Source organism: Tupaia chinensis, unplaced genomic scaffold, assembly GCF_000334495.1.
Source record: "Tupaia chinensis unplaced genomic scaffold, TupChi_1.0 Scaffold000591_1, whole genome shotgun sequence".
Lineage (NCBI taxonomy): Eukaryota > Metazoa > Chordata > Mammalia > Scandentia > Tupaiidae > Tupaia > Tupaia belangeri.
In genome coordinates, this window is record NW_006160107.1 from 1,322,715 (window position 1) to 1,335,047 (window position 12,333).

A 12,333-nucleotide genomic window follows, 5' to 3' on the forward strand; every position below is an offset into this window, starting at 1 on the left:
AGAGAGACAGAGAGAGAGAGAGGGAGAAAGAGAGAGGGAGAGAGAGAGAAAGTGAAAAAGCAAGCCACCAGGTCCAGGACTTGAACCGTGGTCACCCATGTGGGAGTCCAGCATCCTTAACCACCATGCCATCAGCTGGCCCCAAACGGAGTGCTTTTTAACTACAAGTTAAATTTATATAATAAATATAGGGCTATTTAGATTTTTTTTTTTAATGAATGAGTTTTGGTAATTTGTGTCTGTAAAAGAATTTGTTCATGTAAAAAAAGTCATCTAATTTATAAATATAAAGTTATTTAAAAAATTTTTTTGGTGGTGGTGTTTTTATTTTATTTTTTAAGTTTATTTATTATTTATTTCATTTTATTCATTCATTCATTTATTTTAATTTGGCCAGAGAGAGACACAGAGAAGGAATGAGAGAGAGGGCTAGTGAGAAAGGAAGCCACCAGGCCTGGGATTTGAACCATGGTTAGCCACGTGGGAGTGTCCAGCACCTTAACCACCACACCACCTGCTGGTCCCGGTGTTTCTAGTTTTTAATTATTTTTATTTATTTATTTAAATTTGACCAGAGAGGAACAGAGCGAGAGAGGAAAATTGAGAAAGCAAACCTCCAGGTCTGGGACTCAAATCACTGTCAGAGCCATGTGGGTGTGCAGCACCCTTAACCACTACGCCACCTGTTGGCTCCTGGTGGTGATGTTTTTAGTTTTTTGCCATAAAGTACATTCACTCACTGGAGCAAGACAGGGAGAGATTGAGAGAGGGTAAGCAGGAAATCATGCCCCCTGGGAATAGCTGCACTGAAATCCCTTCTCCACTGTTCCTCCTCAGGATTGGGCATTCACGCACACCTGCCTGATGTGATTTCAAGCCCCCAGGTCAAACCATAGTTGGCCATGTGGGAGTCTAGTGCCTTAACCACCATGCCATCTCCTGGTCCAGCTGTTTTTTGTTTTAGTTTTCGTTTTTGTTTGTAGTATTTGTAGAACCTGTAGGGACATCACCTCTTTCATTCCTGAAACTAGTAATTTGTGTCTTGTTTCTTTGGAAGCCGGAGACCTGGTCTGGTAACATCCTAGAACTTCCTAGTTGTCTGATCAGTTGCATGAACTCCCAGGTCTTCAGAATTCACACATATAAACGAAGAAGATGAGACTCTAAGAGTTTACCTGCTTGTAATATTGAGTAAGTTTAATCAGTCTGCTCACAGATTTATCTATTTTTATAAATCTTCTTGTGGAATCAGAGTTTTCTGTTGTTTTATTGGAATATAACCAGATGCGATTTGTCTGCATGAGCATACAGGGTTTTAATTGTCAAACCAGGGTAATGAGCATATCCATCATCTCAAACATGTATCATTACCTTGTATCAAAACCGCTCATCACCCCTCTCTTAGCTAATGGGAGTAGAAGAGTCACTGCTGGGGGCTGGGAAAGGGGGGGAAGGGGTAGACATCGGCAATTGGTAGAGAGTCACAGATAAGTCAGAGAAATAAGTTCTGCTGTTGTATAGTCAGTTGCATAATTATAGTTAGTAGCAATTTACTGTAGAACCAGTTTTTAATTTTATTTATTTCCTATTGTTTTTCTGTTGGTTTGTTCTTTTATATTTCAGTGATTTATACCGTGGTCCTTATTATTTCCTTTTGGGCTTCTCCTTTTTTTCTGTATTTTAGGAAATATAGTTGACACAAGGTTATTCATTTAAAATCCTTCTTTTTTTAAAGTTTCTTCATTTCTTTCTTGACAGAGAAAGACAGAGAGAGAGAACGGCCTCCACAGGGCCTCGATGCCGTGCTCTGCCCTGGCGCCAGCCAGCCCCGCGTCACGGCTCACCGTGCTGGGGTTCCGAGGGGTGTCCGTCTGTGAACCCGAAACCTTTCTGTGAGTCAGGCTTTCACGGTGTCACATTTTACCACGGCCCCACCTTCTGGACCCAAGATCGCTCTTCTTTTCTAGTATAGGCATTCGGTGCTACACATTCCTTACTATGGCTTTAGTGGCATGCCACAAATGAGGTTGTTGTTTTCTTTTTCATTCTATTAAAAATTCTTTCTAATTTCCATTTTGATTTCTTCTTTGACTCATGGGTTATTTAGAACTGTGTCGTTTCCAAATATTTGGGCATTTTCTCATTTTATATTGAGTGCCTGACATTTACGTTCTTATGGTATAAGTTCTGGATTTTGTTACATAGCTTTAAATAGTTTTGACCCTTTTTGGATAGGCACTGAGATTTCTTGGTGATCTTCTTGACCTGGGTATGATCCCCTCAAATCTGTCTAGGTTCTTTGAGAGTGGCTATTAAGTAACATTTTTGTCAAGGGCTACTTTAGCTCATGACTCAGACATGACCCTCTCTCTTTGAAATAGCCCAGGTGTTTTCCAGATTTCTCCACTCTCGCTTGTGCGAATTCACACAACTCCTAGCACTGTGTGAGCTCTGGGAATTGTGCAGTTTGCTGTTTCCTGGTACTTTTTCTTTCCCCAGCAACTTTTCTTTGCCTAGCTTCGTGAAGTGCAGACCAACATTTGCCTTAATAGCCCGGAGGACTCCTGCAGAGTTCTGGAGCGCTTTCTCTGCGGCGCCTCCTCCCCGACTGGCTGGCGACTGGCGTTGTGGATCTGGCTGTGGAGGCTCCCTGGGCTTGTGCTCTCACCTCGGTCTCCTCCATCCAGAGAGACCCCCGACTGTATTCCAGTGCCTCTTCGCTGTGCGGCAGTTTAGAAATTACTTCCAGCAGAAGGGCAGGGGGATCGTAGGCTTCTCCTGTTACTTTCTCTCCCCGGGGGTGTGCAGTCCTGGGTGTCCTATTGTCTAATGTCCGAGGACAGCGTCACGTACTGTCAGAGTTTTTTGTTTGTTCGTTTCAGTAGAAGACTAGTTCTAGCCAGTGTTGCACCCTCATGGTGAAAAGCAGAAGCCTCATCATCTCTAACTGTGGGAATGCTGTTAATTAGAAAGTTAATCTTCAGTCGTCTTGGTTTGCTTTGGTGTTGATTACATACGGACTTCAAAGCAGGTGGCGTATTAGTGGTGCAAGCTGGGGCCCTGAGCCTTGTACCACCCCTGCCACTCGCTCGGTGTCCAATCAGTTGCATAAACTCCCAAGTGGCCCACTTCCACATCGGAAAAATTAGATTAAGATAAGATTAAGAGGGCCAGCAGGTGGCATGCTGGTTAAGGTGCTGAACTCCCACATGGCTGATTGCAGTTCTAGTCCCAGACCTGGTGGCTTGCTTTCTCACTCTCTCTCTCTCTCTGGTGAGTACACATGCCCTATAGCAAATTAAAAATAAATAAAATAATAAGTGCAATTAAATAATTCTTTAAAAAATAGGATTAAGATTAACGTGAAATAAGTAAGCTAAGACATCCCCTTAATAAAAGATAAAAACAAATGGGGAGATATGTAGAGAAATGAAAATAGATCAAGGAAAAAAAGTGTGAAATAACTGGAGAAAATTGTGGTCTTTTGAGAGATAAATAAATAAAAGGTGAGAGCAACACGACAAACCAATCTGAGCAGGTTTAAGCCACGTGAACGGAGAACTGAGAAGTATCTCCTTGCAGTTGTTGTTCATGCAGGAATACTGGCATGGAGCCTGGAGTATGACACACAGAGAACTGGGAGTAAAGTCTGGAAAGAATGTGAAGTCTCAGAACATCAGTGAGCTCGCGTGCCACGCACATGATGTTGCTCCTGTCAGACAAAAGAGTGCATTTTATTATCCTAGAGGAAAAAAAATAGTTATTTATTTTATTTACTACTATTATTTTTTAATTTGGAGAGAGAGAGAGAAAGGGAAAGTGAAAAAGCAATCCACTGTGTCCAAGACTCGAACCCCGGTAGGCCATGTGGGAGTCCTGTGCCATTAAACACAACGCCACCTGTCAGCCCAAGAGGTGCTGTCTCAGTTCATGATTCTGAACCTGTCGAACTACTTGATGTTGGTTAGTTATGAAAATAGAGGTTCATTTGATTGATTATTCTGGCAGCTGCAAAGTCCAAAGGCCTGGGCTAGCATTACGTGGCTGATGGAAGCAGAGAGTATGGTCAGGGCGTGCAGGGTGGTCTGTCCCACCTGTGTCTGCCTGTCTCATTCTCTCTCCTTATAAATCCACCAAAATTCAATCATAGGGTCCCTGCCTTAACCACCCAATCACTAATTTCTTCCCAAAGGTCCCACCTTCAGACACTATAATCAGATTAAGTTTTCACCCTCTCAAGATCATTACAACGTCAGGACCAGCAGATGGCATAATGGTTACATCACTGGCCTCCCAGATGGCTGACCGTGGTTTAGTTTCTGGCTTGAAACTCGCGCTGGGTGCATGTGCGTGTGTGCCCAAAATCCCAAGAGAAGAATGGAGGAGAAGGGATTGCAGCATGATTTCTTGCTTTCTGTCTCTCTGTCTCTCCAGCAAGTACACATGTCCTATAGGAAAATTCACTCTAAAAAGATCATTACAATATCTTAACACAGCAACTTGGGGGACATTAAAACTGTAGCAGATATTGAACTGATATATTGGATCATCGGGGAAGTCATGATGCATTTTTACACACAGAACCAGCAACATGCATCATGCCTTTCCCAACAACTTAGTATTTCATGTGGCTGAGACGTTTTCTCTGGAAGATCGTTTTGTCCACCAAAGATTTAGATCCTGCATCTTTCAGAAAATACGTGTTACTGGGACCAGCAGTTAGTGTAATGGCTATGTCGCTGGACTCCCACGTAGTCGACCGTGGTTTGAGTCCCGGACCCGGTGGCTTAAACTCACGCCGGGCGCGTGTGCATGCGTGCCCAAGATCCCGAGAGGAGAATGGAGGAGAAGGGATTGCGGCATGGCCATCCCCGCTGGGGGGTGATTTCTTGCTTTCTGTCTCTCTGTCTGCCTGGCGAGCGCATGCGCCCTCTAGCAAAAACCTCTCCAAAAAAAAAAAAAAAAAGAAAGAAAATACGTGTTACTAGAATATTGAAAAAGTACACCTTATACCAGGTCATCAGAAAAGTCATGCTGTAGTTTTCCATGTGTTCCTGTGCAAAAATACATCACGACTTTTTCAATGACCCAATAATTTGGAAAAATGTACATTTTTCTCCATTGTCTTATTACAGTGGAAAATTTGGTCTATAGGGTAAACTTTGCTGCTCTGACATAAAGACTCCAGCAGCCCATAATTTCCTGCTCATTCTTAGGTGACAGAAGATCTACAGTCACTGAGTCACAAATGCTGTCAGAGGCAAAAAATGAGAAAACCCAGGCCTGCATAATCCTCGAGACTTTGAATTTAATTTACTGTTAAGGTCCTTCTCTCCTGCCTCCATCCCACCTTCCCTGGTGTCTATTTTCATGGTCTCCTCATTTCCCCCATAAGGACCCAGTGGGGTCAGGATAGGGAGAGTGACACACAGGGCACTTCCCATTTGAACACTACTCTTGTCATTTGGTCTCACTCTGGTCCAGTGCATGCCTTTTTCCACACTCACCAGAGTTTCCACAATTTTCTCTTTCTCTTACAATTAATCCTCTTTTGGCCCAATGAGATACTTCTGTCATTTCCCTGTTCTGGTGGTCACTGCTTTTCTTCCTCAGCCCCTGGACACTGAGTGGTGCATCTCCGAGCTCTTTCAACCTCTTCCAAGCGCCTCCATTGGACAGGACCCCAGGCAGTCCCCTGCTGGCGCATTCTGTGTCTCAGGGCCCTCGACTCCTGCAGAGAACACTCGCATGTCCCTTGCTTAGGACTGATGTGGGTCCCAGGGCACCAGCACTTTTCTGGCTCTTTCTCCAAAGTCATTCTCTTGCCTTTTTCAGTCCCCCACATGGTGGGAATTGGACCCCAGCCACATTGTCAATTTTAGCTTTCCCAGAAAAGAGTTGGGGATTAGCCTCTCAATCTCTCAGCCTCAAAACGCTTCTGCTGCTCTCTGAGGGGTCTCATCCCCTAGTGGGCTGTACCTCCTTCCAACTCCCCGAGAGCATGGGGATTGGCAAAATAATATGCACCCTGCACCCCTCCCCTGCCACAGACGCGGCCTCTGAGCTTGCCTCATCCCCTGACCCTTCTACACCCACAATGTAGCTGAAAAGCCCAAGAGGGCTCCCAGGTTCTCGAAGACACTCACTTTGAAAACCCTCGTAACATTAGTATGGCACCTTCCTTTTGAATTTTACATCTATTATGTTTTTTTGCCTGGTAGAAATTATGGTTTTCAGATCCTTTTACACAAGTAATAAACAAACATGATTCTTGGGCCAATCCTTGAACCACAGTCCAGTGGGTAACATCTGGCTCCACTAAACATCCTGATTTCTGAGTGTGTAAGTATGTAAAAAATTTAGTGTGTGGGGGAGGTACAACTCTCCAAAGAGTTTTATTTCATCCTTGCCCAGCTATGCTGTTTAGCACTTGCTAACTAGAGCTGTAGGCGTATGGAGCTCATAAAGCAATTTGGAATACAAACCTCACTGAGAGTGGATACAGCGGGTATCTTCTCACATGGCAGTAGATTGGTTCCCGAGGGCAGAAGAAGGGGTGAGTCCATGATTCTCTGTCTAGACAAGAGGGCAGCAACGTGGCTGCAATACTGAGCCACCAGGAGACCAGTTCTCCCAGGTAACCCCCTCACCTGGCCAGGCTTACTAGAATTCATTAACGGTCACCGTAATCGCATGTCTCACTAGAATTCGAAGGGAGAGGGTGGTGGCTGGCTCTGCTTTCTAAGGTCAGAATATCCTTGAGTCCTAAGCAGGGTGAGAAGGGAAGGAAACGGCCCCCTGGGAGCCCCCGATGTCGGTAACTAGGTCGTCTGTACCGGCCTGGGCTCCGTCCCTCGCAGTTATGCTGGAGAGCCCGACAGGCTGTGCTGTGGGGTTTCCCATCACTTTTTGTTTGTGTAAAACTAGGGAGTAAAATATTTGAGTGAAGTCCCAGAGAGTTTCTTTTACATTATTTTTCTGGAGACCTAAATTAGAGAATTGGAAGACACTTGCTTGATGTTTGATTTGCTACAGTGCTGACTCTAAGCTGGTGTCTCTTAGCCTTTTCAACCCATAACGTAAAAGTTTCCCACTTCCTACTTCCTTTCGGTGTTTTTGTTTTGTGGTGTTGTAGTTATTGGTATAGGGTGCACGCTCTCACCAGAGAGAGACAGAGACAGAGAGAAAGGGAAAGTGATCACCCACTGGGGCAATGGCCACATCGTAATCTCTTCTTCTCCATTCTCCACTCAGGTTTGGGGCAAGCTTGCACATGCACTTGGTGTGATTTGGTTTTTTTTTTTGTTTTTTTGGAGAGGTTTTTGCTATAGGGCATGTGTGCTCGCCAGAAAGACAGAGAGAGACAGAAAGATAGAAAGCAAAAAATCACCCCCCAGGGGCCATGGCCACGCCGCAATCCCTTCTCCTCCATTCTCCTCTCAGGATCTTGGGCACGCATGCACACGCACCTTGCGTGAGTTTAAGCCACCTGGGACTCGAACTGCGGTCGACTACGTGGGAGTCCAGCAACATAGCCATTACGCTAACTGCTGGTCCCAACACTTGGTGTGATTTTTCAAGCCCTACGTCTGGGACTCAAATAGCACAGTCAGCCATGTGGGATCTAGTGCCGCAACCTCCACGTTCTCTGTTGGTTTGAATTGCCAGAGTACGTGTGTGTTTACCAGAGTGGGGGGAAGGAGAGAGAGAGAGAGAGAACCGTTCCTCAATGGGAAGTGGCTGAGCCACAACCCTTTCATTTCTCCATCTTCTTGGGATTTGGGGCAGGCACATACACACACTCACACACACACTCACCCACACATACACTCACACACTCACTCCCCCCCTCCCCGAGACACTCACATGATGCCTGGTCTATTTTTCAAGCTACTGGGGTTTGGGTTCAAACCACAGTTGCCCAGCTGGGATCCGACTCCCTTTGCAGTGCGTTTAACTACAGTGCTGCAGGCCGGCCCATCCTGCTGCCTATGAGACTGACTTTCTCCTGGCTCCCAGCGTACGATCTTCTCGGTGGTAAGAGATTCGTGAGCTTTGTGCAATGACAGCCCTTGACAAGGTATTATCAAGCGTTGCTTTCTGAATCTTCTGTTTCAAGAACAGTCGGTGTTTGCTGGCTTTCCAAATATGTAAACACATCTAGACAGCTGGATGTTCTTTTCCACGCCACACCACACCTTTCCTGCTAACGTCCTGCCATTCATACAAACGGTCCTGTAATCTCGAAGGGCTCATAGACCTCCGTGTGAACCCCCAAGTTTATTTCTCTCAACTCAGAATGATGGCCGTGGCCACCTCACGGGCTCGTTTCCATTCTGTAGGATATTTTTGTCCCTCTTAGAATCACAGTTGTGATAGAGACAGTGCCGGGGTAGGTGAGAGCCGGACGGGCACTGGGCGACTGTGCCTCGCCGAGGAAGGATAACTAAACCCGGGCAAAGGAGAGCCTCAGAAGCCGAGAGGCAAAATGTCCTCACATGCATTCTTCTGCAAACTTGCCGGGAGGAGCACAAGAGCAGCACCCAGATGCTCCAGTCAGCTTCTCAGAGTTTTCTAAGAAGTGCTCCGAGAGGGGGGAGGCCATGTCTGCTAAAGAGAAAGGGAAGTTTGAAGATGTGGCAAAGGCGGACAAGGCCCGTTATGAAGGAGAAATGAGAACCTATATCCCTCCTACAGGGGAGACGAAAAAGAAGTTCAAGGACCCCAGTGCACCCAAGAGGCCTCCTTCGGCCTTTTTCTCGTTCTGTTCTGAATATCACTGCAAAGCCAAAGACCACCCTGGCCTCTCCGCTGGTGACGTTGCAAAGAAACTGGGAGAGATGCGGAATAGCACTGCTGCAGATGGGGTGAACAGCCGTAGGAAAAGAAGGCTGCTCAGCTGAGGGAAATACGAAAAGGATATTGGTATATATCGGCTGCAGAAAAAAAGGGGGGCTATCAAGGCTGAAAATAGCAAGAAAAAGGAGGAGGAGGAAGACGAGCAAGAAGAGAAAGATGAAGAGGATGAAGATGAAGAATAGGACGATGATGAATAAGGTGGTTCTAGCAGTTTTTTTCCCTTGTCTATACAACATTTAACCCCCCTGCACACAACTCACTCCTTTTAAAGAAAAAAAATGAAATGTAAGGCTGTGTAAGACTTGTTTGAAAATAAAGTTTACATTTTCTAGGTAATTAAGATTATGTTACTACATATTAGTTCAGCTGTTGATTAATCTGCTACTTACAGCTTTTTTGTTTGTTTTTAAGAGAGAGATTTTTGGTATAGGGCACGTGCACTTGCTGGAAAGAGAGAGTTTGAAAGTGAGAAATCAAACCCTGGGAGGATGGCCACATCACAATCCATTTTCCTCCTGGGACTTTGGGCAAATTTTTTTTATTAAAAAACAGAATCATAGTTGTAGAGCTCTAAGTGGCTTTAAAGATGAGTCACATTCCTGCATTTATAGAAATGATGTCTAGACACTTTAAGCAAATGTCCCAGAGGTACATGGTGGTTAACAGTGCAGATCCAAAGCAAGAACTTACTTTTACAGAAATGATGTCTAGACACTTTAAGCAAATGTCCCAGAGGTACATGGTGGTTAACAGAGCAGATCCAAAGCAAGAGCTTACTTTCTGCTATATTTTCAGTTGCATGAATTTTCTGTATTTTGTCCTATCCCGCCTCTTCCTATTTTTTTTTTAAGATTTTTGCCAATACAGTGCTTGTGCTTGCCAGAGAGAGACAGAGAGAGACAAAGAGAGGGAAAGTAAGAAGTCACCCCCCAAGGGGGACGGGCACACTGCAATCTCTTCTTCTTCACTCTCCTATTGGGATTTTTGGGGACACACACATACACGCCTGGAGTGATTTTCAAGGCTCCAGGTCTGGGACTCAAATCACAATTGGCCATGTGGGAGTCCAGCGCCTTAACCACCACACCACCTGCTGGCCTCCCATCCTTTTTGAAAAATAACAATCAAAACTACAAGACAGCAAATGCAGTATAACAAACTGCGAGATTTTATATCCTTTTGCATATACTAACGTCAAGCTGCCACTATCTGATACAGCTCCAAGGCCGGGCAAGTACTTGCTCCATTGCTGTGAACTCAGCGTTTAAAAATCTATTGGAACAACACACGTGACCCATATACAGGTGGTCATTTGTAGCCCCTGAGACCTTTTAAATTCTTTTCAATGGTTTACATCCCTCTAACCCACACCTTGCAGCTTCATTCTCTGATCTCTTCCACTGGTCATCTACAGCAGGAGCAATTTGTGACACTGAGAAGCACATAGGAGAACTCAAAGGTGATTTAGCTACTGGTGAATTTAGTTACTTATAAACGCTCAAATGGCGGAGATAAGATGGATGGTGCCATTGTTTTCTAGGTGGGGAAACAGGCTCAGCAAGATTTCGTACTTGTCTAGAATTACCCGGCTGTGGCAGGTGGAGCAGGGCTTGCAGACAAGATGGCTAGTGTCAGAGCCCACGGGCCTCCACCAGGAGTAAGAAGAGTAAGATAAGAGTTGGAAAAAGCAATAGGGCGGAACAGGCATGTTGGAAATGACACTTTTGCCACAGTGAGGTTGTGCTTGCCCCACGGGCCGACCGTGAGCGTTTTCGGAACGTGCTGACTGTCCTGCACATCTGTGCTGCAGCCACCTGAGTGTGACGCGAGCAGAGGCCTCGCCGTAAGGAGGTAACGGGCGGTCCGTGCATCCGTGTGCTATCTCTGCTGACGCGCCTTCGTCCCTCTATCGGGCCCGAAGCAAGGGTAACGTATCAGACATTACACTGGAAAGCAAGTTAGCATCCACAGTCTTCCCCTGAGAGAGGTTCCTGAGCCTTGGCAAATGACAGACGGAGACTGCAGACTTGTTTTGGGGAGCAGGTTGTTTGCTAGGGACTGTGCTCTCGTCCAAAGTCAGACCGTGTTTGTGGAGTAAGGCTGGCATCTTCGTGTTCGCGATGGGATAATGTCATTTTCTGTATTTTTCCATGGAAGTGAAGAAAGAAGCGGCAGGGATTTGATACATCTACCCATATACGATTGAAAGTTGTCCTCAGCTGGGGTGTACCCGTATTGTCTAACTCCAAGAGTTTCCAGAATAAAACTTCTGTAAGTTTTCAACCAGGAAGAAGAGGGGACATGTGAGAGAAGAGGGAAAAAAGGATGCACTCTTCCCGGATCGTGCTTTGGTGGAGGATAAAAGCAACAGGCTCTTTTCAAAGGAGAAGTTTAAAAAGACCTGGCCTCAGGAGGCTGGCACGGCATGTTTGCTGTATTTGCTCCTATTTTGTTTGCTTAAAGGTCTGTGAGGTAATGAAGTAAATATTATTTTGTGGTTGAGAATCAAAGAGTTCTTTTGTATTTTAGGTCTCATGAGAACCCTAAGGTGCAGTGAAAATTGGAGTGTGTGTTTGCTATGGAAAACTGCAGTGAGGAAGATGAAGGGAAAAGCATGTGTCTCCTTCCCACATGCCAGGCTTAATTATAAGCTATAATCTGTCAATTATTTTTGTTTCCAGAATAAACAAATTTTTCCCAAAAACGTCTTTCAGAGTCCTGTTAGCATCCCAGCTGGAACCAACATTCGCCAGGAATGTCTTTCCTTGTTTCGATGAGCCGGCTCTGAAGGCGACCTTCACTATTACCCTCATTCACCACCCGCACTATGTGGCTCTCTCCAACATGCCAGTGCTGCGTAAGTGCTGCGTCCTGCGGGGGTGGGACCTCCAGGCAGGCTGGCAGAGCGTGTGTCCCACGCACATCGTGACGGTTCTTCCCGCTGTGGCAGGAGCCTTCGAGCAGTGGCCCTGCAGGCTGCAACAACCTGTGGAGTATAGCGTAGGGTGTGGTGGCTACACCATCTCGGCCCATGTGGGCACACACCGTGGCGTGTGGTGGCTACACCATCTCGGCCCGTGTGAGCACACTCCATGGAGTGTGGTGGCTACACCGTCTCAGCCCATGTAAGCACACACTGTGGCGTGTGGTGGCTACTCTGTCTTGGCCAGTGTAAGCACACACCGTGGCGTGTGGTGGCTACGCCTTCTCAGCCTGTGTGGGCACACACCGTGGCGTGTGGTGGCTACTCTGTCTTGGCCAGTGTAAGCACACACCGTGGCGTGTGGTGGCTACGCCTTCTCAGCCTGTGTGGGCACACACCGTGGCGTGTGGTGGCTACACCGTCTCGGGCCGTGTGAGCACACTCCGTGGCGTGTGGTGGCTACACCGTCTCGGCCCGTGTGAGCACACTCCGTGGCGTGTGGTGGCTACACCATCTTGGCCCGTGTGAGCACACTCCCTGGCGTGTGGTGG

The 12,333-nt window shown here is 46.2% G+C and overlaps 1 protein-coding gene across 1 annotated transcript in view; it reads left to right on the forward strand.

Moving 5' to 3' along the window:
- The window catches only part of LVRN (laeverin), a 97,594-nt gene that overhangs the window by 12,158 nt on the left and 73,103 nt on the right, over positions 1-12,333 (forward strand). Inside the window, exon 3 of the mRNA XM_006158394.2 lies at positions 11,574-11,716. Coding sequence (XP_006158456.1) covers positions 11,574-11,716 — 143 coding nt within the window. The remainder of the gene's footprint in view (positions 1-11,573; positions 11,717-12,333) is intronic.